Source organism: Macrosteles quadrilineatus, unplaced genomic scaffold (genome assembly GCF_028750875.1).
Source record: "Macrosteles quadrilineatus isolate MER2022 unplaced genomic scaffold, UCM_ALF_1.0 Scaffold_4__1_contigs__length_99947679, whole genome shotgun sequence".
In the NCBI taxonomy this organism is placed as follows: domain Eukaryota; kingdom Metazoa; phylum Arthropoda; class Insecta; order Hemiptera; family Cicadellidae; genus Macrosteles; species Macrosteles quadrilineatus.
In genome coordinates this window covers 86,548,096-86,571,811 of record NW_026542597.1, presented here as the reverse complement: position 1 = coordinate 86,571,811, position 23,716 = coordinate 86,548,096, and the positions used below count along the sequence as shown (strand labels likewise).

The 23,716-nt window shown below is 35.5% G+C and overlaps 1 protein-coding gene across 1 annotated transcript; it reads right to left on the bottom strand.

Moving 5' to 3' along the window:
• Positions 1 to 217: 217 nt before the first annotated feature.
• Positions 218 to 21,931, bottom strand: LOC128993113 (uncharacterized). Its single transcript, XM_054416870.1, has 26 exons — positions 21,562 to 21,931; positions 21,029 to 21,225; positions 20,368 to 20,604; positions 20,088 to 20,252; positions 19,625 to 19,794; positions 18,837 to 19,027; positions 18,159 to 18,406; positions 17,757 to 17,906; positions 17,079 to 17,262; positions 16,114 to 16,261; positions 15,010 to 15,060; positions 14,424 to 14,504; positions 13,827 to 13,998; positions 13,236 to 13,415; positions 12,239 to 12,367; positions 11,654 to 11,890; positions 10,112 to 10,256; positions 9,280 to 9,393; positions 8,194 to 8,330; positions 7,478 to 7,658; positions 6,404 to 6,519; positions 5,606 to 5,814; positions 5,039 to 5,129; positions 4,379 to 4,552; positions 2,381 to 2,607; positions 218 to 1,213 (listed from the first exon to the last, which is right to left on the bottom strand). Exons 1-26 carry the CDS (start codon positions 21,929 to 21,931, stop codon positions 307 to 309), a joined length of 5,211 nt encoding a protein of 1,736 aa, XP_054272845.1. The 3' UTR covers positions 218 to 306.
• Positions 21,932 to 23,716: the final 1,785 nt, after the last annotated feature.

Genomic DNA, 23,716 nt, shown 5'->3' with positions numbered 1-23,716 from the left:
TTGTACAGTTAACAAGTGTTTGGATTTTGTTGCAAATAGTTAAAAAAAGAATGCAGCATTTAAAGAATAAAGAAAGGTGATGTGATGTACATACAAAATTTAAAATAGTTTTTAAGTTAAACGCTAACCTACGCAAATTATTGCAATAATAAACTTGAAACGTTCTAACATTATTGAGTCATAATTTAGTTACATTTATACTTATTCATAATGGGTTTTATTGAAAAAACAAACAAAACTAATCATTAACAAAATAAGTGCAAACTATATTATTACTCTCCACCTTCATTGCCACACAGTTTAACTTCAAATCTCTTCATCAGGTTTTTCAATGTCTGTACTCAACTCTTCATTATCGTCATCTTCCACTTGATCTTTCTCTTCCTCTTCAACCATAACCTCTGCTGCACTTACTATCCTTTCAACTTCACTGTCACCGTCAACTGAGTCAGCAAGCAAATCTTCTGAAGAAGATTCCTCGAACCTGACTTTCACTCCCTGAGAAACGCCTTGTTTTTGAGTAGTGTACGTTCTCTTTTCCTTGACCGTGTTTGTCTTCTTCGGCTGTCGTATGTAGTCTAACTCTTGCTGTAGATTATCGACAAGTGAAGAGGTTTCATCAAGATCTTCAAATTCTCCACTGAAATCAGAATCTTCTTGCGGTGACTGCATGCCAGGTACTGTTAGGTGTTCAGCATCTTTTTCAGCAGTCACAGCCGAAGACATCTCAGCTCCTAACGATTCTTGTGATTTTCTAGATTTTGAAAGCAGCGAAGGTATAGTCTTCACTCCCAACGAAGATCGGCTCTCCAAAGTCAACAAAGCGGTGTCCAAATCCGCAGCAAAAGTTTCTTCTGGAATATTTTCAATGCCGATTTCAGTTATCATTTCTAAACTGCTCAAGACCTTGCCTTCCTCAAAGATTTGAGGCAACTCTTCATCCTCAACGTCAGGCTCTGAAAGTTCTCCCAAGAATGAACCATCGATGTCGTCCACCGAAGCCAACCGGAACTTGCGATCCATAAATCTTCTACAGGGTATGTGTTTGTCCCAGTAGATGTTATAGTCGTCCCCGTAAGTATGTTGCAGCCACGCCAAGTTTTCTTGTCTCCTTCTGATTTTCCTCTTGGGATATCGAGCCATGTGGCTTTTTCTGACGTGAACTTTCCTTCCTTCTTTCAACAGTTCTTCTCTAAGCTTTTTCCTCAACCATCTGAAAAAATGAGTTTGTGCATTAGTATTTTTTCGCTCTGTTCATGGAGTCAGTCATGGAGTAGATTCTATTACCTCAATATGCCACGTTATAAATGAATTACCAGTGTTCTTTTAAGTGAACATATTGTATAGCCTATTCATAATCCTCCAAAACCTCATTTTCTCATAAACAATTAAGGTTACTTTCCCTTACCTCTTTTAACTCTGTGCAGCCAAAAAGATGGTCTTTAGCCTCATCAGACTGCCCTAACTTTCTATATACTATTTTTATCATTACACTAGCAGAGTACCCGTCCTTCGTACGGGGTTGGAATATAAGTATAAAATGCTTATTGCAGTTATACTCAAGCTTTGCGATTGCAATGGGTGGAGGACACAGTTTGATAAAATTTGCTTTTTTAAATTTACAGTATTCTATAGTATTACACATCTACCATAGCCATAATGTTCTACCATTTTACCTAAACAATAGAGAAAAATAAATTATCAATTCGCAAAATATCACAAATTATTCATGAAATGAAAAACATATACATAACTGTAAACAATCTTACTTTGACAGTTCTCATTGCGAATCACAGTTTTTTGTTGCTGCTTAGTTCAAATTAGCTGTTTTCATAAATGCAAAAAAAATATAGTGCTGCACCCTGTTGGTAAATCTTATAACTTTTTAATGCTTTTCCATATCATAGAACCAACTTTTTTAGTTGAAACAGCTGACTAAATTCTTTAATTCCCTTTAAATATGAATACTCATAAGGTTAACATGGGGAATTACAGAGCCACTGGGGTGGAGCCCGAAAGGATTTTTGAAATAAGAATATGCCTATATGTTAATCGGGAATGTAAGCTATCATCATGCCAAATTTCAGCCCAATTTGTCCAGTGGTTTATGCGTGATTGAACTTCAAACAAACAAACAAACAAACACACAAACTTTTACATTTATAATATTAGTAAGATAACAGATTTTAAATTTCGGTAGTTCTTTCCAGAGGCAACCATGGTCTGTGACAATCTCTGTAAGCTGTTTGAGTTGTCTACATTTTTTATTCATGTTTAAATCACTTATTGAAACATTTCCTTTCTGTTTTCCTATAATAAAATGTAATAAGATTATATTCTCTAACTTTATTACCCTATTACTTCAAAAACGATTTCATACCTCAAAGTTTTACTTCTTTTACGACGTCTATCGTTAAAGAGCATCCTCAATGCGTTGTACTTCTCCAGCAGTTCCGACCATTCAAACTCAAACTGCCAAGGGCTTCTTTCTACGAATTCCGCTTGTTCTGCCGCTAGCTGATCAAAATTGTCCCCAAAATAGTAATCCACAAGTTTCGACACCTGATCACTAAGCGTATCTTGTTCTTCAGATTTAACTTCGATAACCTGTAAATAAAATTAGAACTGACGAAACAATAATTAGACCAGTACTTTTATATGGAGGGGAAACTTGGAACCTGAGCAAAAACACGGAAAAGAAGATTATAACCTGTGAGAATAAAGTTCTAAGAGCTATATTAAGCTATACAGGGTGTTGAAAATGTCTGGAACCAACATTATATCTGGTGAGTGGTTAAAGAAAAACAAATGATATTTTGTGTACGGATATACTATGGTTTTACCTATCTTTTGGTGCCTTATGAAAATTTTTACCACTTATAGGGAACGTCCTGTGGAGGATGCAGTAAAAAGTTTTAATGGAAGCCTATGGTAAATGATACATCATTTTAAAGGCCATTTTTTTCTGAGTAAGGAGCCACAAGTTTCATCTCAAAAGGACCACCCTAGCAAAAATGACGACTGATTGAAATTTAAATAACCACTTATAGGGAACGTTCTGTGGAGGATGCAGTAAAAAGTTTTAATTGAAGCCTATGGTAAATGATACATCATTTTAAAGGCCATTTTTTTCTGAGTAAGGAGCCGCAAGTTTCATCTCAAAAGGACCACCCTAGCGAAAATGGCGACTGTTTGAAATTTAAAAATTCCGTTCCCTATAAGTGGTTTTTTAAATTTCAAACAGTCGCCATTTTTGCTAGGGTGGTCCTTTTGAGATGAAACTTGTGGCTCCTTACTCAGAAAAAAATGGCCTTTAAAATGATGTATCATTTACCATAGGCTTCCATTAAAACTTTTTACTGCATCCTCCACAGGACGTTCCCTATAAGTGGTAAAAATTTTCATAAGGCACTAAAAGATAGGTAAAACCATGGTATATCCGTACACAAAATATCATTTGTTTTTCTTTAACCACTCACGAGATATAATGTTGGTTCCAGACATTTTCAACACCCTGTATAAGATGGAGAATGGAGAATCCGCCACAACCAAGAGTTAAGAGAATCATTCCGAGACCCTGATATTGTAGGAGAGGCCAAAAGCAGAAGGCTAAGGTGAGTTGGCCATATTTTAAGGAGAAATGAGGAGAGCTTGTTGAAGAAGGTACGAAGGCGGGATCCGAGGGGAAGGAGACCAGTAGGAAGACCAAAAGACAGGTGGTAGGATCAAGTCCAGAAAGATATTGAAAATATGAGAACTAGTAGAGGATGATTCGGAGGACCGAGAGAACTTGCGACGTGTTTGCTAGGCCGAGGACCAGCTTGGGTACAAGTCACGGCAGTAAGTAACCTGTATATAATTGATAAATTTTTAAGCAAAAGTAAAATTAGAAAACTTTTTAATGTGGTCAATAGGATTTTTTAAACCCTGCTCCGCATGGGCCTTTGACACAGCACTTTGAAAGTATCAGGGAAAGCAAAAGGTGGGCAAATACAAGAATGACCGGTAAAAAAAACCAAAAGCTAATTCTAACAACTCCCATGAATTTATAGTCCGTCATTCTACCGTCCTCTTCACCAACTCACCAACTTTACAATGTAGTATTTGTAATTTAAAATTCTTTTAACTAATTAGGAAAATGGAGCAATAGATTTGATGTCTTTGAACAAACGTGAATAAATTATGAGTAAGACGTTCTAACTTTGTTTAGCTTCGTTATTGCATTGCCTTTGAATACTGAACAGGATCAGATAATTTTCAACATCAGACATTATCATTGGAGAAAAATAATTTTCATAGTAAATTGTCAACAAAACTACTTCATTACAACATCACAATAGTATTTGACACTCAACCATCTATTTCAAACCTCTATTACCTTGGAAGCCTTAGGAAAGATAAGTTCAACGGTTTGTTTAAATATTGTGTCAGCCTGCTTAAGCCTCTCTTGAGCCTTCGCGTGTTTCAGAGCTTCGTTCTTCTCCTCTCGAACAATAGGTCTCATAAGAAGCTCCATTTCAGCTCGGTCGATCTTCTTTTTGGCCATTACCATCTGAAACATTAGAAAGTTAATTTTTTTTTCAAATTAGATGTAAAATTGGTTTTTATTTCTTAGAAAAATAGTAGCTGTGTAACTTTTATAGGTTGAAAGCATATCCATTTTCAGAAGATTGCAAGTTTAAAATTTCCCTAATTTCACTAACTTAAAACTATTAAAATTCAGAAGCATACGAGTACAACGGAGTATACAACCTTCACCAAAACTCCCTCCACCCGTTCTGAACATTTTGAACCATCAAACTTTGTCTTCATACACATCAATCAACTAGCAATGACTTTTGATGGTAGTGACCCCATGTACCAGTAAAGTCTAAACATAGGAATTATGCTAGGCAAGTGTGTCAACATCTTATTCCTTCTTTTGTTCATGTCTACTGCTTCGCAATTAAAGCTTGTTAGGGACTTTAAAGGTGACAGCACTTTAAATGCAAATAAGAATGTTGTGTTGTACAGCTAGCTATGTAATTAGTTTACAAACCTCATGCATATGTTCTTCTTGTTTCTCTCTCCATTTGTCATCGGCCTCTTCAACTCTCATGAACGCTTTTCCTCTTCTCCTCATATACCACCTACAAACATATGAAAAGTTTCGAAAGATTATTCTAAGTATGAGAATTTTCAGTACGGAGTGCAAAAAAGTCATCTATAGTTTTTTTTTTGTCTGCAATTGGATTTGGATTTGATACCTTGATGAAAAAATCATGATGATGGTTGAACTTTGAACTAGTATTCCGTTGGTGGAGTTCCTTACATACATTTCCGTTCACAAAAATTAAGCGGCTTAAGGGGAAGGTTTCCTGGGTTCCCACACCACTTTTTTTTAGCAATGCATTAATCAGCTGTCAGCTGTTGTTTCAAAGTTAGGAGAGGTGGAGGGGATGGAATCACTTCCCCTCCAACCACCTAATATTGTGAATGGAGTATACTATTGTAGTATTGTATGCTTGTTTACCAGCAACAACTAAACAACATATATTTATTTTAACTTTAAAATAAACTTGAAACATATCAAAAATCTTTGTTTAGTGTCCGTTTGTTGACTTACTTGTAGACTTCTTCATTGTATTTCTTTCTAGCCTCTTCCTGTTTCTCCTTTTCAAGTCTCACTTCTTCGTCAAGTTTCTTTTGCTCCTCAGCCTGTTTTCTCTCTTCTCGATCCAAGTTCACGTTGTTTTCCCTCCACCACTTTGACCATTCCTTCATTTTCTCTCTCCTCTCGGGTTCACGGCTGATGAATTTTGTGAGTCTATCGAGCTATAGAAAGCATATGTTGGTCGTTTTGTTATCTGTTGTAAAGCCATAAATATGGACGATTTACCAACCGTAAATGTAATTAAATTTATTTACGTACCAGTTCATTAAAATCTAATAGCAGGTAAACAGTTATTTGTGGAGATATTGGTTCTGTTGTTGAAAAGCGTTACCTAGCTCTTTATTCCAAGTTGGTACCTACAAGACTTAATTAGTAACGTAAGCAAAAACAAAAACCTTAACCATTATTGTCTGAGTTTCGGCCCTAAAGTTTAATCAACACCATAGACTGTTTCTGGATCTGACTCCGTTAAAATTTCTGGATGTTGCACCTATCTTGTTTGGTATTTTTTTACACAACATAAGCGAGACAACTACTGTATTTTCACAACAACTAGCGAGACATCCCCTTGACCCTGTATTTTCCTTCTGTTAACTTACAAGAAAAGTTTAAACATATAATATTTCATTATATGTTTTACAATGGAATAAGAAGTGTACTATCAGTATCCAAAGTCAACAATACCACACTGACTTCTTCACTGACAAACTATTATACAAAAGGAATCCTCATACTTGACTGAAAACTTACCTCATTTTCTGTCCACATTCTGAACTGTTGAGGGATGTAGAAGAGACAGAAAGCAGAGTTATAGTCAGCCACTCCTAGCAGACCTCTTACTTCAGGCAGTAGGGGTGGTGAAATGTCTGCCACATAAACATATTTAAGTTGATCATTTACAGTAACTGTTATCAAACCCATAAAGCAATGTTTACTAATTTAAATCAACCCTTGAGAAAAACTCAGGATTAAAATCAACTAAGCTCTGAGAGTTTTTAGACATACATCAACAAAATAAAATATCCTAACATTAACTTTCCTGGGTTGAAAACGCTGTCAGTAACAGGGTCTATAGTGAAAAGTACTATGATATTTGTGTGGGGAAGCCTGCTATCCTATCAAAAATCCCAAACTAACATCCAACTAATTTCTCTTTTATTGCTTCAACTTAAACATGGGAATTCATCTCATTCATTGAATCCTTTTCTTAAGGAGATCATCTAATCAAATCCTTTATTGTCATTTGGCATAACAATCATGCAATAGTTCAATATCAATTATCAATCATTGAGATGGGGACGCCACCTAGGTGTGTATTTTAACCCAAATATGTGTGAAGGATGAGTGTAGAATGGTGTGTGATGACCTGTGTAGCTTTGTTACTGACTAAGATCAACAGTTTCATTAGTCAGGATCATTTATTTAAAGCCCAATGATCAGGAACAGCTGGGTCCAGTTTTGAACCATCAAAAGCTACTGACTTTTCTCAGGATCAAACCGGCGACCTTTTGATTACTAGGCGAGCACTTAAACAACACACCTACCCAGCCTAAAACATATTATGGTAACTAAAGGTTACACAGTAACCCAGTCAAGACTAGATTAATAAGCTAATATTACAGACATTCAAAAGACAAACATTCATTATCAGCGATTCAAGAACATGGTCATATCCAGAAGACCAATTTTCAACAATGTACTTTTACCATGAACTCCTATCATCAAAATTAGAATTAGAAGTCTAATTCTGTAATAATAAAAGCTCAAAAATTAATTAAAAATTAAGACAGTGTAAGAAGGAGACTAACTCCGATTACCACATACTTGTGATCACCCGGCCAGAGACTACGATGGTGGTCGCAGGAGCGTGATTCTGTATGATCAAGTCCCAAATCTCTACAACTCCGTCACTCCGCGCGATCCTCATCAGGGATGGTCTGAGTGATGACCATGATCCGTCTGTGATGTAAACGTCATAATATCGCTTCACCAATATCGGTTCTTCCTGGAAACGATTGTCAATTAATTAATGTAGTAATATTTGAAACTGCTGTACTGAGCTATTATTTGAAGTGATATACACTTGAAACGTTCTTTGGCAGAGTAGTTTGGATAAATTTTGTGTCTCTGTTTGGATGGCTAGTGTACTGCCAAATAAAGCACCATTGAACCCTTGAATGGCCAGCAGTACAGAATAAAGAACACATGTTGGGAGCTGTCACATAATTTTTTACACACTGTTTCACCAACCTTATTTTTAAATTTGGGGTCGTTTAACTAATCACTTAATACATTGATCAAGTCAATGATGACATTCTTGAATGACTGTGGAACAATGCTATATTATTGTAGGTGTCTTATGGTAAGACCTAGATCCTGATTTTTTTCATTTTTATGGCCCCAGAGGTCAAAAACACCATCCAAATTCATACATAGACAAATAAAAACCTATCACAAATGTTCACGGCAAATCTTTCATCTGGCAAAAATGCTATAAGCTAGCTGACATGCAAAGTATCAATCTTAAACTAGGCACTTACCTTATTCTCGATATGCCAGATGGCAAACACATGTCCTCCGACTGTCAGGCACACTGAAGGAATGAATGGATGCTTAGACAGTCGAGTGATGGGTCTGTCGTGGTAGGAATCCCAGTAGTGGTACACATTCATGACACCTAGAAAAGTTTTAGCATTGTTGATGTTTTAAGTCATTATTTGTGTCTTTGCGAGAAGCGCTTGATAACTTTGAAAATAAAACAGTAGGTATCGCCCCTTGATATGAGCAAAGGAATAAGGGCGATTGAATAATAAGGACAAAACAGGAAGTAAGAGTTTAAGGAAGCAGATGTTTATGAAAAAAAAAACAATAGATTATGTTGACAGAGTGTGACAATGCAAGAGAGGAGAAGTCATTATTGAAAAGAATAATTATTGGAGGACTCCCAGCAGGATTAGAACGTTCGGCACCAAGACAGTGATTGAGAATGTTGAGAGGAATATGAGGAATATAGAAGTAGAAGATAAAGAAAGGCTGAGGTGGAGAAAATTGTTGACAAGGCCAAACAAATTTTAGTTTGTGTATAAGCTAGAGGTAATGTATTTTTGGAAGTACTCGTTCAAAATTGGATTACTGAAAACTTGAAAATGTTCTTTGCGAAAAAAGGTTCTTATTTTAAATGATGGGCCCCAATACATACAAATGGAGTGTGAATGCAAAGTTCAGGATTCCTGAGACTGGGATGTTTTCTCTGGTGGTTGGCTAAAACTGTAATATTATATGTATGCTTGAAAGGAGTGCTTGATACCAACAACTAAAAACTACTCAGAGCTATAACACTTCCTCACCATCCTCTAATTTCCTCTCCCATTTTAATAACTTGTCACTTGCAAGCCAAAGAATGTAAGTACAAATTATATTATATGTACTTACACTCTTCGTCTTGCAAGCGTCAAATTGTAAAGCTTAACACAACAATCACTTAAACAATTTGTAGAGTCAATATGTTCATGAGTATGAACTGCATGGAATTTCTTTTGAAATAATTTGGGGAGAGATCCCCACCGAATTGAGCCCTTGTCCTAAACATTGAAATATACTGCGTTGAGATATTGTATACCACTTACTCTCCATATTTTCAGGTGTTTTAGCCTGTGTCGGTTCCCACACAACAGTGCCTGCTTGCCCAAACAAGTTGCACACATACATTGCATGAGGAATATCGTCCACCTCCGGGTAAACTGAAACAAATCCAACATTTCATTAGATCTAGGACAAGTTTTTTTCCTTCTTACAACAATTCTTTAGACAAGTTTTAATCACATAATATTTTTACAACTATATGAATCTACTGATTTTGACGAAAGGACATATTTTTTTAGCTCCGTATTTCACAGATAAACTAGGGACTATGATTTTGTGGGTTGGCAACATTTTCAGAGCCCTTTTCAGTAGGTTAACCCTACTCACATTAGGAGATAGGCAAAGAATTTAGTAATGTTTGAAATTACAGTAGAGTCAAATATTCAAATTTGGCCCAAGTGATCTGTATAAAGAAATCATTCAAAAGAGTCAGGTATCAAAAATATTTTGATTTCACTTTATTAATATAACTAGATGTGAGAAGCAAATTTACATGAGTCAAGAAATTGGAGTTCGCGGATGTGAGTGATAATATTTACACTGACTTGATTTTAATTTATATGAGATATCACATATCACATACAAGAAGTAACTATACTACATCACATAGATTTAGCATTTAACTCGATGCTTGACATTTTTTAGATGCCCAACTTGCATGACTAACTGTACATTCGATAATTGGGGTATGTTTCTTCACTCTAAACTCTGTACTTCTCATGATAATTTTCAGATGTATTTTTTACACTTATTATTACTACAAAACTATCAATATTATATTTAAAAAATAATAACAATACTCATAAGCAACATTACCTGCTTTATATTCTATCCGGTCCTCAAGCATTTCCTTAACGCCCGGCTGTCTAGGTGTAACTCTGACGTATTTCCCTGGAAGTGCCGCCGCAGCTTGGTTGAACCCTGTTAGCAGCACTGGCATGCTCTTGTACATTATTGTCATCTGTAACCAACAAGTTGACTTTCTAACTCTTCTTGATCACCTATTATACTTTTTATTTGTCCTAGGACACTAGGCGCGAGCCAATTGTTTTTTTTTCTCGTTTCTTCAGGCTAGACCTAGGGGTTGCAGCATTATCACATAGATAAAATCCATTGGTGATTTGGCGGGATTTGAACCTGGGACCTCTGGAACTGAAGTCCTGCGCTCTATCTACTAGACCAGCTCGCTTCCCACCTACTTTACCTTAGTCCTACAGCATGTGGATATTTATTCCTCATATGTTTTAATCTATTTCTATCTTTAATCTGGCTCTCTATATTTTACAATTTTATTTTCCCAGGTCTTCTAAATGCTGTTGCCATCTTCTTGGTCTTCATATTTTCCTCACTCCAGAGATTTGGCTTGCCACAGTTAAGTAAGGTAAAGAGAAAACATCCAATGGTACACAGCGGTGTCTAACACTAGTGCTGGTGTTTAGAGCAAAGTTTAACACCACCCCCTTGCCATCATGTACTACAAGTACATTACATTCTCCACAACATTCGTCACAAGTATATTTTACTTTGCAATTTTTAATGGAAATAAACTCATTTAGTCATTATTAATTTCTGACACGACACACAAGAGCTGAAAGTGCACAGTCTTTCCAAAAGAGAGTTTACTCTGTGTCTTACTTCTCTGTGGCATGATTTTGGTATGGTGCATACCCTCAGCAACTATTCAAAGATTTAACTGTAGAATTTCATAGATTTTAGGTTTGGGGCTGCAATCTAGTCAAGGTGGTTGCATTGTCTTCATCCCCAGACATTACATTGTTTCTTTCATATTTTTTTCTGTCTAGACGTTTAGATAAACATATCAATTTTAATCCATCTTACTATAATAGATGAAAACATGTTAAGTACAGTAGACTCCCTCTCATCTGGACACCTTTTAACCGGACATCGGTTTGACCGGACTACATTTGGCATCAATGACATCTCCTTAACCGGACAATTCTTATCAGCACATCGGTTTAATCGGACTAGATCGGCATGAAGTGGGCAGTAAATGTTATCGTGGGAAAGATTTGGTGCCAGTGATCAAGTTTCTAAATACAATGCTCTTCTAAATTTAAGTCAAATAATGTATACAGTATGCATTTAAACGGTCCGTTTTAACGAGTTTTTTGGGACGTCGGTTTAACCGGAAAACCCGTTATCCGGACCGGCTTTCGGTCCCGAGGAGTCTGGATAAGAGGGAGTCTACTGTATTTATTCTATGTTTTAGTTTGAGGATTTGAAGTAAGGCCAATGATTCATTGTAACCTTTAAATTGCAAAGTAATTACCCATGTAAGTGAAAATGTTTACAAAAAAATCTAAAAGTCTAAATATGACTAAGAATAAAGTTACTTACTTTACATATTGGTTTCCAAAAACGGTTCAGTTTGTAATACGGGGACAAACCCATGTCCAATGAGGCTGGACGGCCGAACCTTTCTTTCGTTTTGAAAATCTGCGGCACTTTCCTATGGTCTCCTTTTCCAGGCTCGGTTTTCAGGTCCCAAACGTGCAAGTTGCCGAAAACGCTGCAGGTAATTAATTGCAGGGAGTCGGTGGATGGGTTCTTTAAAATTTCCAAATTATCTGTCACCTGTAAAAATTTGGTATGGTTATAGTTTTAACAACCTTACATGGTTTTCGGTTTGTAAGATTTACTATATGGAGGCTAACTTTGTATTATTCAAAAGCTGCTCCGTTTATAGTGTTTACAGAATAGTATACATAATAAACTATGCAAACTGTTTTTTTTTGTCCTAGAACGCCAGGCACTAGACCAAGATTGTTTTTTACATTGCTTCAAGACCTAGGGGTTGCGGGATTATCACTTAGATGAAATCCAATAGTAACCAATAGATTTGAACCCAGGACCACATAGACCGAAGTCGTGCGCTCTAGACCAGCTGGCTCCCCCATGCAAAAGGTTACGTTATTCTCTTACCACAGTGGTGGGGGTGACCCAAGCTAGGTCGGAAATCTTCTCCAAGTGGGAATCCTTTTGACTGCTGATGGCTGTGAAACGAACTCTTCTCTTGGAACGCACATCTCGTCTCCAACTCATCAAGTCTTCCTGTCAACACCAAAGCTTTGTTGATCAATATTACATTATTATTTCAGTCTAGTCAAACTATAAAATCAGGTAAATCATTTATCAAATATCTGAATCATCGCTTAAATTTGTTAAACCTTTAAATAAATTTTATGAATGAATAGCTCATCAACAGGCTACAATTTTAAGTTTTGTGTAGCCTTAAATATTAAGGTGAAATTTAACAAAATCCTTTTCTATCATCAGTATTATCATTGGCTTTTTTCTAAAATGATCAATGAGATAGCTTGATGGCAGGATGGCGTGCGTTAGGCCTAGATGCAGCAGAGGGTGTATGTGTGTGTGACTGTATGTTAGGGAAGATGAATAGATTTATACTATTTAGCTATGTTACAAATTTTATTGTATTTTTTGTTATTATTTTGTTGTTATTATTAGTTTTTAGAGGTTAACTGTAAGAAAGGACCATGTGGTCCTAAGTTCGCCTCAATAAAGAAGCATTTTCATTTCATTTCATTTTCATTTCATTTCATAGCTATTTTTCAAGATTTAGTCAAATTAGCCTCTTATGCCAATGATGTCAATTAGTGCTGGAATGCCATAAATTATAGAAAAATGAAAGATGGAATAGTTGACAGTAAATTTTAAATTCAGTTTGGTATGAAAGAGAGTTTGTCTAAGTAAGAAATATGAACTGTATTTTGTCTTAGCAAACATTATGTCAGTAACTCTTTCATACTAAATATAAATTTAAAACTGGCTTCGACTTCAACATAGGATCAGAATTTCTATTTCCGAAAGCCTTTATAAAACGTAACTGCCACTTGCCACAAATATCTTTGAGTGAATTAATAGCAAACAGGTAGTTACTGTTTCGAACCGGACTCACCATCCTCTTCCGGAACATTTGCTGGTTCTGTGTCAGACTCTCGGGTTTCTCCAGCTCCTCGATGCGTCCCGTTATATCCCACAGGACTACTTGACCACTGGACGTCCCTCCGGCAATCAGGTTCCCGTTGTGTTTGCTGAAGGATACGACTCTCACTTCGTATGGACTGTCCAGACGTAGCTAAGCAACTCAGAACTATTAGTCAATTTAAATAAATCGAAATAGCCAAATACAGAAGAACCTTGATAACAAGACTCTTATGGGGAAACCTTGTAATCAACTTTGACTTCTTATAGAGGTTTGCAATAACGTGTGTTTAGGAGTAACAAAATTCAAGGGTATTTGAAAATGACCCTTATTGTTATCAAGGGTGACTTGTTATCGAGGTCCCACTGAAGATCCATAAAAAAATTACATGTGTCAGATAGTTTATTCTTTATAATAAAGGATAAAGGAGTAAACACACTGATTTTGTTGAACCCTAAATGAAAAAAGTTTATTAGATCCACTATGTATCTCATTGCAAATATCACATTAATACCTACCTAATACCTTCATAATTTTAACGTAAAAGCAAATTTTCATTCTTACCTTTGGAGTCAGGTCATCCACAAAGCTCCAAATCAAGACAGGATTGTTAACCTCAAGAAGAGGAAGTTCATCCTGTTTCTCTTTTATCTCTTCTTCATCAGTAACTTCATCAAAGAACTCCGAATCTGGGTAGGGATCTTTCTCTTTACCTGTCTCCAATATTTTTGATTCCCTGAAAAAGTATTCGGTATACATTTCAGTTATATTTCTTACCACAAAATATTCTTGAAACAAAATTATTGTGTAATTTTTTAAGTAATTTTAAGTTACAAGCTGAATTGACCATGTGAATTTCATAACCTTAAATAAGAAGCTGAAGAAAGTAAAATTCCTCAAAAAATTACAGCAAATCATATGAAAACAGCTCGACAGATATTGTAACAGTTACATAAATCATTGCATTCCATAGAAATCTGGAAATATTGTTCTAACCCCTTTAAACCACTATCATGCTGTTTGCCTAAATTCGTAATGCAGATTAAAGTGACATCTTTTTCAAAACAAATAAAGAAGCTTAATAGCATCAGCTTAATCAATCTCCTAAGTAAATTTTCTCTTAGATCTATGTATATTGTAATATTTGTTTACAATACTTACATGGATGAAGAATCCACAGAAGATTTAGGAGTTGAGCTTTCTATTTCTCTCCCAGAATGGGTCCTGCCTGTGGCAGTGTGCCTGAAATGTATTTATTTTTATTTTATGTGTTTAGACTGCATTAAAATTTTCTTTGTTTTTGGTGAAGGAACACTTTAAATCCATCTGTCTCTCTATCTTAAGTCAAATTTTTGTTATGGTAGCATCATTATTGACAGCCGAAATACAAATGTCTTTTGGATCCACAATTGAATCTGATCGTGATCGAACCAGCAACCTTCAGAGTTTAAGGTGAGCACTAAAAACTAAAACCACTCGGCTATTCATAAAATCCAGAAATAGTTACAAATTAACTTGAGCATAAACAAAAAAATTTTTATTAGGAGCGCATTATTGTTGTATAGAATTGTGTTGAGGTCAGTAGCCAATTTAACGTAAGTCAACTCATTAACAAGACAATCACACATAAAACACAAATTACATGTGTCCAAATACTCAAAGAAGTGCACTATTCACTATACACATATAAAGTTGTGCCAACATAACAATTGATTTTTAACCATTTAGTAACACAAAATTAACTTACTGTCTCTGTTTCTTGCGATGATGCGCTTGTTTACGGGTAGAAGATATAGACCTGTTCAAAAGGGATGAATTATATAAAAGCAATAAACCTGTTTAGCATACCTTTCTATTTGCACAAAACAGAATTTTATTTTATTTTGAAAGTCAATAGAGGTTTCAAGTTTCAACCATCAGTTTTTACAATTAAATTTATTACTGAACTTTTACTTTACTTTTTAGAGCTTTACTATAAAAATGGCTGTGGAACTGTATGTTGGTATCTTCTATAAAAAATCTATTGACAAATCATGTGTACTAGAATTTTTAAGAGAATATTATTAGTTTTACTTAATATTGAAGGAAGAAGAATAATAAATCAATTTCCCTCAGCTTCGTTTGTGAATAAAATGTAATCCAAGTGTAGAGCAAGAAACTTAACCTGGACGGAATGGAACAGTATAAAGGAATAATTTTCAAAACCTAAGGGCAAAATCCTAGTAGGCCTACCCCAAGCACCTTCAGCTTTAGTAAATGGGCCAAAGGGAGGTTTTAGGTTTCTTTGAGGGTGCAAGGATACAAATTCCACTGCAATGGGGGTTGGAGGGGTGGCCATAATTATTTCTCAGGCCCATGGCATGTCACGTGTAAATCACGAGCCTGAGCACTCCGATAAAAGAAAGTGGACACACAGGAAATCATACCCAAAAAGCAAGTAGGCAAATAGGACGAAAGTGGGTGATGTAAGAAGCCAGGCAACTTTAAAGTGCACCAGTGGATATAAACAATCAAGGTTTGTCAAGTACTTTGGCAATAGACAATAGACAATAGACAATTAATCTTTATTTACACATTCATTAAGAATAGTAGTAGCGTCAACAATGGCAGATACGATCTAGAAATTGAATATCCACCCCACTTGGAAATCTTTCAGGTAATCAATTCCCCTAACAAACTAGAGTTGAAGGAGTGATTTAGTAAATATTGGAGCCAAGAAGTGGGCATAAACATTTTAGGTACCGGTAGCATAGCATTTCTCTCCCTGCATAACAGCAGTCAACAGCAGAATCTCAGTTTTCGTTTCTATCCAACTGAAAGCATAAAATCTTTGTCTACAGCAGAGGATTACCCTATAGTGTTTCTTGATGTCCTCAAAGGAAGAGAAGGTTGCCGTGACGCTACTGTCGCGTGAGCCGCGTTTGTTCTCGTTGTCGAGCTCTCACTTGCTGGGATGAAGAAATCATTCGCGCCAGATGCTGAAGAAACTTCTGAGGTAACTGGAACATTATCAGCGATATCAGATAACATTCATATAGGAAGCAAAGAAGACAATGCAATTTTTGTACATGCTTTTAAATCACTTTTGACTGAGTTTAGTAGCACATTAACACAGTTGAATCTAGATACATAATTATGGACTTATCAAAAGAGCTATGGTCTAACAGAAAAGTATTTTAAGTGTATTCAAAGTGTGGAATAAAATGAAATGACCTATGAAACTTGCTGGGTAGCTGAGAAGTTATACAGTGCTCGCCTGGTTATCAAAATGTTGCCGGTTTAATTCTGAGAAAATTGAGTAGGTTTTTTGATGGTTTGAAACTGGACCCAGCTGTTCCTGTTCATCATTGATCATGGCTCAAAAGAAACATCTGATCAGTCAGTTAACAAATGCTTCATAGATCATCTCACTCCATTTTTCAGTCAGCACTTGTTTCATATTCAGCTTAGTAATTAAAATGACAACAGTCTTACTGGTCAAAACTAGCTGTTTCTGTAGTCACTAGTCAGAACCAATTGAAATATATCAGCTAAATTCAGTTTTAACTTTTCTAAAGACCGAAAAAACCTTTTAACTTGTCAAAAATAAGTCAAAACTATACTTTTACAATAACTTTATAGTCTGTATGATGGATCCTGCCTCCTGGCCCTCCATCTCCCTGGGTAAACGAAGGGTCAGGAGACGTGTTTTATCATACAGACTATAAGACCAACAATTCAGTTTGTTTAGCATTATTTTGGGTTTATGTCTTATATTTTTATTTAGTTGTATATTTATAGCTAATATTCTTTTGGTTAATATTTGACATAGCCTACCGTGTTGTCCCTCGTAGCTTTCCTCAATATCAGCCTCTAGTTGCTGTCGAAATGTCATCCTACTAGACTTCGGTGACACTTCCTCTTCGGACACTTGCTGTGTATCTTCTTCTTCTCCACCCTCGTTACCTTCTTCTCCTTCTCCCCCTTCCCCCTTCTCACCCTCACCATGCTCGACCGACTTCTGCACACAAAGATAATCCAATAACAATAACACTTGCACAGATACAAAATTTAAGTTCAAGATTCCACAGAAATTATTTGGATAGCAATGTTGTAAAATGGTTTGTTAAATCGAGTTAATAATATGTTCCACTATGCAAAAAAAAAGTGTCAAAATTACTAAATATTAGGATTTTTGAAAGGAACATAAAATGACACTTTTCCATGGTGTTCCAAAGGTAAAAAGTTCTTCAAATATCTTTATGGTTCTGACATATTTTATAAAACAGGACTGATATGTTGTAACAATGGGTTATAGAAACCAAACAAAACAAAAGTTTGGTATATTTGTAATAGACCATCATCTTACATAAAACATGACTTATGACTTATGATCTTTTATCAGAACTACTAAAGAAATGAGTCCCCATTTCAATATTCTTACTTCATTTTTAAGAATCAATATTTCAACACTAATCCTACAGCTTAAATTAGACAATTCTTTCAACAGATTACCCGTGAAGTTGCACTATCGTCAGGCTCTGGTTCAGGTTCCTTGTATTCTCTGTATTTTAGCAAATTGGCAAACAAATCTGTTTCTTGCGTATCGTCCATAGATTTCCGAACTTCCTCAGTCTCCTCTTGAATTTTGGCATCCCAAACACCCTTTGAACAAAAAAAATCAGAACTATTAGGGATTTCTTCAGACGTTTTGTATCAATTAGACTGGATAATAATGTTCTACAGTACTTTGATTTTGTATTTATAGTTATACTCTATTAAAGCAAGATTTTAAACTTTTATCGTTGATTAGCAATTACTTAGCATTCCATTGTTGAATTACTTAACAACAAATAATAATTAAGTTACAATGACATAGGTAAAGCATATAATTTTTCCTCTCTTAAAAAATCTTACCTTTGCTGCCTCAATATCCTTAAGTCTCCGGACAGCTTTTTCAAACAGTTCCGTGTTTTCTCCTGTGCTCTCTTTCTCCCTCCGTTCCTCCAGGAGCCAATCACGTGCACCGGCTCCCAACTCCGGTTCTTCTCCCCCCTCCTCTTCCCCGTCAGTCTTCTCCTCCTCGTAGTCAGTCTGGTCGCTGTCAAACTCCAACTCCTTCATGAGGCAAGGTATCTCATTGGCATAAGCAATCGCCACAATCCCTGTCAAAGTGGAATATCAGTAAATTGTGGTGGTTATGAAAAACATTAATAAACTAAAAGGCTGCATGGTTTAGTAAGTAAGCCTGCTAAAGACAGATAAGATTTTAAAGAAGCTCTCTTATACTATTACAGTATTTGCGTAAAACTGCCCCAGACACCAGCTAGTTTATGCTAAAACTGGCTTCAGCTTTAACTCGGTAATGGGAATGTTTATTTGGAAATCTAAAAGTCAAATTTTCCCATCTTCACATCATAGGACCCTAGGCTCAGCTCAGAACCGTTTTGCACATTGCATACTAGCCCTAGAGGGTTGCGACATTATCGCACAGATTGGTGATTGGACGGATTTGAACCCAAACCCTCAGAACCCAATTCCTGCACTCTACAAGAGCAGCTTGCTCCCTATCCAAAAGTCAACACGCCACTCTACCTGTGTAGTTCGGATGCCAACAGCTGCTCACGACCAGTTTCCCCTGTATGGCAGCCACATCCGTGAAGCTCTGGTACTGATGGTACGTGCCGAGTTGTTGTACCTGTGTCTGCTCTCCGGCCACGTACAGCGCTGGGTAGTCGTCATGGTACAAGTCGTACACCTCGTTGTACTCGAGGCATTCTATCAAACTGATGAAGAGAATCTTACTAAACAACATTAGGGGGATCAAAATCCCTAGCACGGATTCTAAGAGCTAAGATGGCTTGTTGGACTGATCAACAGTTGTTTTAGCACACTGATGAAATATGAAAAAGCAAAGGTTTATTGTAAAATAAAGATGTGTACTATTCCGCCAAACTCATCAGACTACATTCACGTTTCAAAGTCCATCACAGTCAATTGTATGCAAGAGAAGACAAAAGATTTGACAGCTAGCTATTTTGACAGTGAAAGCCCCTCTTCTAGTACGTAAGAACCCAGTAATTTAAGGTGAAATTCTATCAAACCAAGTATACCTACTTTACTAGAAAGAATGATGAACTCTAAATATGATTAGGGCATGAGGTAAAACTACATACAGAATTTAAGCCAAAATATGAATGAAAATTAGCAAATTTCATTTCTTATGTAAATAGCTTTTTGTTAAGACTATGACCAGCTGTTTCATCAGCCAGGACCTTAAGAGCACAAAGATGATTTGTCAATGTAAAAGGATATTGTTTTGCTTTAACCACATATTTTTTCCCAAACCGTTAAGGAAAAATAACTTTACATCAAAAACTTACTAGTCCTTATACTTTTTGAAGAACTCGTCCAAGTCCTGAGACTTGATGGAGGCCTGAGTAACTGCCGTGTCCGGTAGTGATATTTCAGTTTCTGGTGCATACTGAGTGCTGGCGTTGGTCGGAATTTCTGGCTCTGTCTGTACCTCTGCTTCTGCTTGATATGCCACAGCCTGCACAATAGAAGCAGAAACACTGCCTAAATGATTGTGTAAAAGTGAGTCACTGTCAGTATGATTATGTGAATGTGAGCCACTGCCTTCATGATTATGTAAAAGGGAGACACTACCAGCATGATAATATAAAAGTGAGCCACAGCCTGCTTGATAAAGAGTGATTCACTGCTTGCATGATCATGATATGGTAAGCCACTGCCTGCATGGTTATATGAAATTAGCTACTGCCATTGCTTATAAATTTGAAATATTTTCAAGCATCTTAGCTATAGATGTGTAAATGCTTTTACCTGAACTCCAGTTTCCTGAGTTTTCCTATAGACAAGCTCAAACTTCTCTTTATCAGAGGGCACCAGGCAGGTGTATCCATTCTTCATGTCGTCCGGGTCACAGTCTTCAAATATCGGAGGCTTTTCTATACGTTTTCTGATGTCGCCAATCCATTCCAGACTAATCTGTTAAACATTTATTTGTACTTGTCAGAAAGCCTTTGCGCTAATCCTTACAAATATTCTACTCTACCTTTTAAGTCACAGAATTTTCACTTTTCTCACATTATTTCATACTTACCAGCTTTCTTGTGTTTTTGATCTGGAAATGATCAACAAACTCTTCACTACCAAGGGAGTTCCACTTTCTAGGCTTTACTTCCTTGCTCTGTTGGATACGCTGAAGGTAGGATGTCTTCATCTCCTCCAGTTTAGCCAACACCTCGTCTCGACCAGTCTCCGTCACGCAGAGCATGAATTGGTTCGGCTCGGACGCAAACGGCTCATAGCCTATCAGGAGTTCATCTGACTTGTACTCCTGAAATTACATAAAATATTATGACAGAACAGTACCCATGTGAAAACTGACGTAAATTTTATTTTGTACAAATTGCACAGAATTAATAAAAGTTTATGTTTTATCCTCTTTACTATACAATATGGCAAAGATTAACAAGAGATATTGACATTTCATCATTTTCTATTCAACCACCATGTTACATTGTCGCTCTGGTAAAATTAAATAATTGTTTGTGTACAAAAAAATATGTTAACTGTTAAATGGATTTTCATAGGGTATGTCATAATGTCCTATACACTAGACACAGGTTTCCTTGGCTATGAAACCTACCATTTCGTTTTTAGATAGTTGGACCTCTATAGCAAGCGACACCTTACTAATTACGGTAAGTTAAGTTGCATGAACATCCAATGTTTTTGGCAAGACCATGAATTAACCATACCAAGAGTTTCTGGGTCAAGTGAAAGAACGGAGAATTAGCGTCTTCAATGGCAATATCCTCCAACAAATCCTTCTTTTTCACCATGCACCAAGTTTTATCCACAAACAAGTCCTTGCCGATCTGACAGTGAGCAATTTTCTGAGCTGTCTCCGGCACCATCAGCGTTACCACATCCAGATCAAGGGATACAGCGGAACCTGAAAATATTTAGAACTGGATCACTGAAACCCATCAAAAACATAAAATGTGAACATGGAATATCCAACCAAATGATGGTCTAGCCTATGCTGAATTATTTTCAATCACTTTTTGAGCGTGTGGTTCCACCCATAAATCAAAATTGATATTTTTTCAGTGTCTTCAGCAGGGAAATAATTTGTATGTTCAAGTGAAAGCAGTCAAAATACCTAAAACCTTAAGAAAACAATAAATTATTGTAAAATCTATTTTCTCATGTCTTTGTTACATATTTAACTACTGTACTGTGTTCTGTTTTTTCTATTGCACTTTAATTTGTAATGTGTATATTTTACCTGAAGATATTATAGAGGCGGCACTGTGTGCTGCTACTGATTTTGGCCCACCTTTCTTCCTCGATGCTGTACTTTGCCGTTCGATATCCATTCTTGAGTGTCTTAGCCTTGAAAGCCGATGATCAGTTAAATCATCAATATCTTTAGATATTGTCCTTTTTCTATGAGCATTACCATCCAAAACATCGGACGCCTCATCTGTTTTAGAGATTTCTGTTTTTGCAATTGACTTCCGCTCCTCTTTTGGCTTAAAATGTTCTTCTTTGGAATCCAGACGGGAGATTGTTTTCAAACTTCTTATACTCTTAGTACGTTTTTCTGACTTATCAGAATCTTTCCGAAGAGAAGATTTCTGGGCCTTTTGATCCATTCAGTAGGCCTAGAATATAAAAATAATAAAATATGAGTTTGAAGACATTTTTAATTCTAATATAGTTATTTATTTGTTTGCAGGAATTAAAAAGGATGAAAAGTCTCCTTTCTCTATTTATAGTTAGTTGATATACCTGGTTAATTACTAGTTACTAGCTTTAGTAATTTTGGTAAATATGCTGCAATTGCAATCAATGAAAACCTACTAGGTAAACTACACAAAAACTCAAAACTAACAAAATTTACCAACTTTGTCCAAAATATTAATAATTAACTTCTTAATTCACACTGTAGATACGGTAACAGAAGTACGTTCAACAAAAAACAAACTAAAAAAATCCTAGATTAAATCACTTCTATGTAGCTTATGTTTTTAAAAATTTGTTTATAAACAAAACCATTTTACAGTAAATTTTAATACATTAAGCATTGTGTACATAGAGTAAAAAAAGGAAATCACTGTTGAGTTGTTTTTTTTAGGATGTAGCTCTCTATCAAGAGTGTTTTGAATTTTCTTTTCATTTCTTATATTAGCTTTTAATTTTCATTTACTGTTGAAAGAGTCTTTTAAAAAATATTATACTGCAGAAAATTTAAAATTTTTATTCCGTTTTGACTGTTTTTACAAACTCAATTATAAGACTTGAGTGTTTCAGCTGTTGCTAAAGCAAAAAAAAAAATAAATAAATAAAAACTGACAGTATATGATCGCCTTAAAATCTTGTTATTCTGTTCCTGTTAAATTTTACCATGCACAGTTTTAGAAGTTCTAAGCACACTTATCCTAACAAAACTTTAATAAGTATTGAACTATAACCGCTCTGCCTGAGCTTAACTAGTGTAATAATTAAAATTTGTATAGTAACTTAAATAATAAATTTAATATTTTGTACAATGAATGGCCAATTTTGTGCAACTCAGGTTCTTAATACAAATCTATATTTTTCTAAAACAGTATATTAACTTAGAATCATAGATTACTAATGAAATTTACCAATAAAATTGTAAAGCCAATATTTGTAAGCCATTCTGATATACAAAAGTTGTCATTTCACTACTCGATTCTTTGCCTCAGTAGTAAAATAATATAAGTGTTTTATATTATTTTTTTGTTAAAACAAAATTAACACTCAACACAACTTCAAAGTAGTAAATCCAAATAAAAGGAACAGCTGATTGACCAAACAACTCATTGTTGTCCTTGTTGCTATGGAAATATCAGTCTGGCCAACATTGTGAAGATAATTTATCTACGACTCCATAATTATAGTAATTGTTTTTATATATTTATAGTGTTTTCCTAACCAGAAACATATGTCAGATTGTTTAATGGTATTGTTCATTAGGGATATTCCATGAGGCATACCAGATGTTTAAATTGCTAGTATTTGATACAAAGTATTTATGTTTTATCATCTAGTCTGCTCAATGAAAAACAATTTTTTTAAGGCTATTTTGAGCTGTATTTTGACTTTGGATTCTAAATTCTTTATTATTTTAAAACTTGCTTTTCAATACAAATTTGGAAAGTCTAATTCACTGTAGTATCTGTACAGTCAAAAATAATTGCTCTTAGACATTTGCAGGTTTAGTGTACTATATTTTGTTTAGTAAACATAGTAAAGTCGCCATATTTTGTGTATGTGTTTCTCAATTTGTATAAAAAAAAATATATATTTTTAGACATGATGCATCAATTTAAATACCGGTACTCTAATACTTAAATGTCTGTTTTAATTGCCTAGTACGGTAATAAAGATTTTGGCGATTTCAGATTGCCAAA